Source organism: Garra rufa, chromosome 14 (genome assembly GCF_049309525.1).
Source record: "Garra rufa chromosome 14, GarRuf1.0, whole genome shotgun sequence".
Lineage (NCBI taxonomy): Eukaryota > Metazoa > Chordata > Actinopteri > Cypriniformes > Cyprinidae > Garra > Garra rufa.
Genome location: NC_133374.1, coordinates 34,423,695 through 34,425,798, shown reverse-complemented (window position 1 = coordinate 34,425,798; position 2,104 = coordinate 34,423,695). Strand labels below are relative to the sequence as shown.

The window sequence follows — 2,104 nt, the reverse complement described above, 5'->3', positions numbered from 1 at the left end:
TATTTATTTTATAAATTTATATTATTTATAATATAAATTTAATAATTTAGTTGATGCTACGATGTTAAAGCAAATACGTTGTCATATTTTTTTTTTTAAAGTCACAACATGCAAAACAGTGTTTCCCCTACCATTATTTTAGGGGGCCGCCCCCCCTGTCTGTGAAAACTGAAATGCAAAAAGGCCGTTCTAATTTGAATCCTGCATGTTCCGCTTGCCTCTTTATGTATGAATGGCGGAGATGCGTTATCTCACATGAACTCCAATCTCCAAAACTGCTGTGAGTGTCACTTTTCAACCGAGGGGACATAATGTATTAATGTAATACATAATGTAAGGTTTTAAATGCAACCAAAACCTGGAGAATTCTGGATTCCAAAATTAAAAACATTGTACTTGTCTAGGACAGGTAATTTTAGGGTGTTTGCACAAGTGTTTGCCATTGGGAATGGCGAATTAGAAAGAAAAGTGATGCATGGTTGTGGTGTTATTCCTGCAGGTGGAAATGATGTCAGGCCAGTAGCGAACATCAGCACATTCTCCAGTGACACTTCACTCTGCTTTTCTAGGATTAAAAAAAACATGCAACAGACTTTTGCAATTCACAAAAAAACAGAACATCTATTTGTTACTATGACACACCTTCACAGTCGAAGAGATAGTCTGACCAAAAGCAAAGTGTCGTGGATTCTTTCTGCCTCTGGTTACTACCTGCTGGGCTGAGTTCTGCTTTGAAGAGGTTTTCCAAATCAGTTGCTGTAAGCTTCTTTTCAGTATGGAACAGGAAGGAAGCTAACACACTGGGATGCTGCTGAAGTGCTGTCAGAAACTGCAGGGTAGCAAGTCCATCTTTAAATCTATTAAAACAGTCAAGAGTTCATGTTGTGGTATTTACAGATTTCTAGAATGCCAAGTGTGTGGATAAAACTTCAATAAAAATGTATGGACTATATTTGTACATCAAACCTTTTTTTATTTACCTTTTAATAACACTGTGATTTCTCTCAATCACATACCATCTGAGATATTCTTTCACAATTGTTTGTTTCTCCTCAATGTTCTTCACATTCCGAAAATATCCAGCAGTTTGTAGCAGTGTGCTGTTTTTAAAAATCAGATCTTGTAGAGACTCCAAAGTAGCTGCATTCTGAATCTGAGAAACAACAGTAAGTTGGTTATCACTGTCTATGCCTAAGACACACATGCTAATTTATCTCTTCTCACAAATGAAAGTGAAAATATAACATTCATTAGTACTTAAAGTAGTGATGCCCTGCACTTTGACATCACTAGCCAGGTTTCCATCCACCATTATTATTTGAATTTTGGTATAGCACAAAAAATGCTGGATGTAAACACCAAAATGCGCATTAATTTTAAAAATTAAAATTATCAGGAACTGTTTAACAGTAAGTGACGATTTTAATCTCTTCAGCTCACTGGATGGAAATGCTGCTTGATTCGCAAATGTTTAATACAATATAGAGTTCATATGCAACTTTGGATGGAAACCTGGCTACTGTCTAGGATTATAAATACTTCAGTAATCTTCCTACTATATGCCTGAAATTGTTTATTATCGTACCTCTTGCAGCACTTTCACTATACCCTCATCAGTGACATCTTCTAAAGTGGCGCTGAATAAGGACTGTTCTACAATGTGGTTTACCAGATCTTTTGAAAGAAAATGGGGTCCTGGTCCTCCATGCACTATTGACACAGCAATCATTCTCCCTGCCAAAAAATACTCATCCTCCCTAACAGCTATTGCAGAAAGTAAAGACAAATCACACATTGAATATTATCTGATTTGTAGTCTTTCAATGTAAAGGGCCTCTGTGTTCCAGGAACATGAATAACTTCAGATCCATCTGGGTAGAGAAGCACGTAAGGTCCTTCCTCCGTGTCTTTATTAAAGTCTTTCAATTTTTTTTCTGCCATCATAAGGAGATCGTTTGCATTCACTTGTGGGTCCGTGAATAAGGGGAGTGTTTTTCCTTGTTGTGGTTTTAAGCAACCATTTTGCAGACACATAATGCCGACATTAATGTGTATGAATACAAGCAATCACTTAATGTGCTATTTACAAAACCTTGCTTGTACA

General features: G+C 36.6%; 1 protein-coding gene across 1 annotated transcript; it reads right to left on the bottom strand.

Annotated features, from left to right (window-relative positions):
- Positions 1–470: 470 nt before the first annotated feature.
- Positions 471–1,795, bottom strand: LOC141284388 (G2/M phase-specific E3 ubiquitin-protein ligase-like). Its single transcript, XM_073817377.1, has 3 exons — positions 1,586–1,795; positions 981–1,153; positions 471–857 (listed from the first exon to the last, which is right to left on the bottom strand). Exons 1-3 carry the CDS (start codon positions 1,793–1,795, stop codon positions 632–634), a joined length of 609 nt encoding a protein of 202 aa, XP_073673478.1. The 3' UTR covers positions 471–631.
- Positions 1,796–2,104: the final 309 nt, after the last annotated feature.

Excerpts from the sequence above, each read along its gene's own strand:
- LOC141284388 (XM_073817377.1), bottom strand. The coding sequence starts at position 1,795 with ATGTGTGATTTGTCTTTACTTTCTGCAATAGCTGTTAGGGAGGATGAG. Across the intron at positions 1,154-1,585 it reads TAGTGAAAGTGCTGCAAGAG|ATTCAGAATGCAGCTACTTT; the intron begins GTACGATAATAA and ends GTTGTTTCTCAG. Across the intron at positions 858-980 it reads AATCACAGTGTTATTAAAAG|ATTTAAAGATGGACTTGCTA; the intron begins GTAAATAAAAAA and ends CTGTTTTAATAG.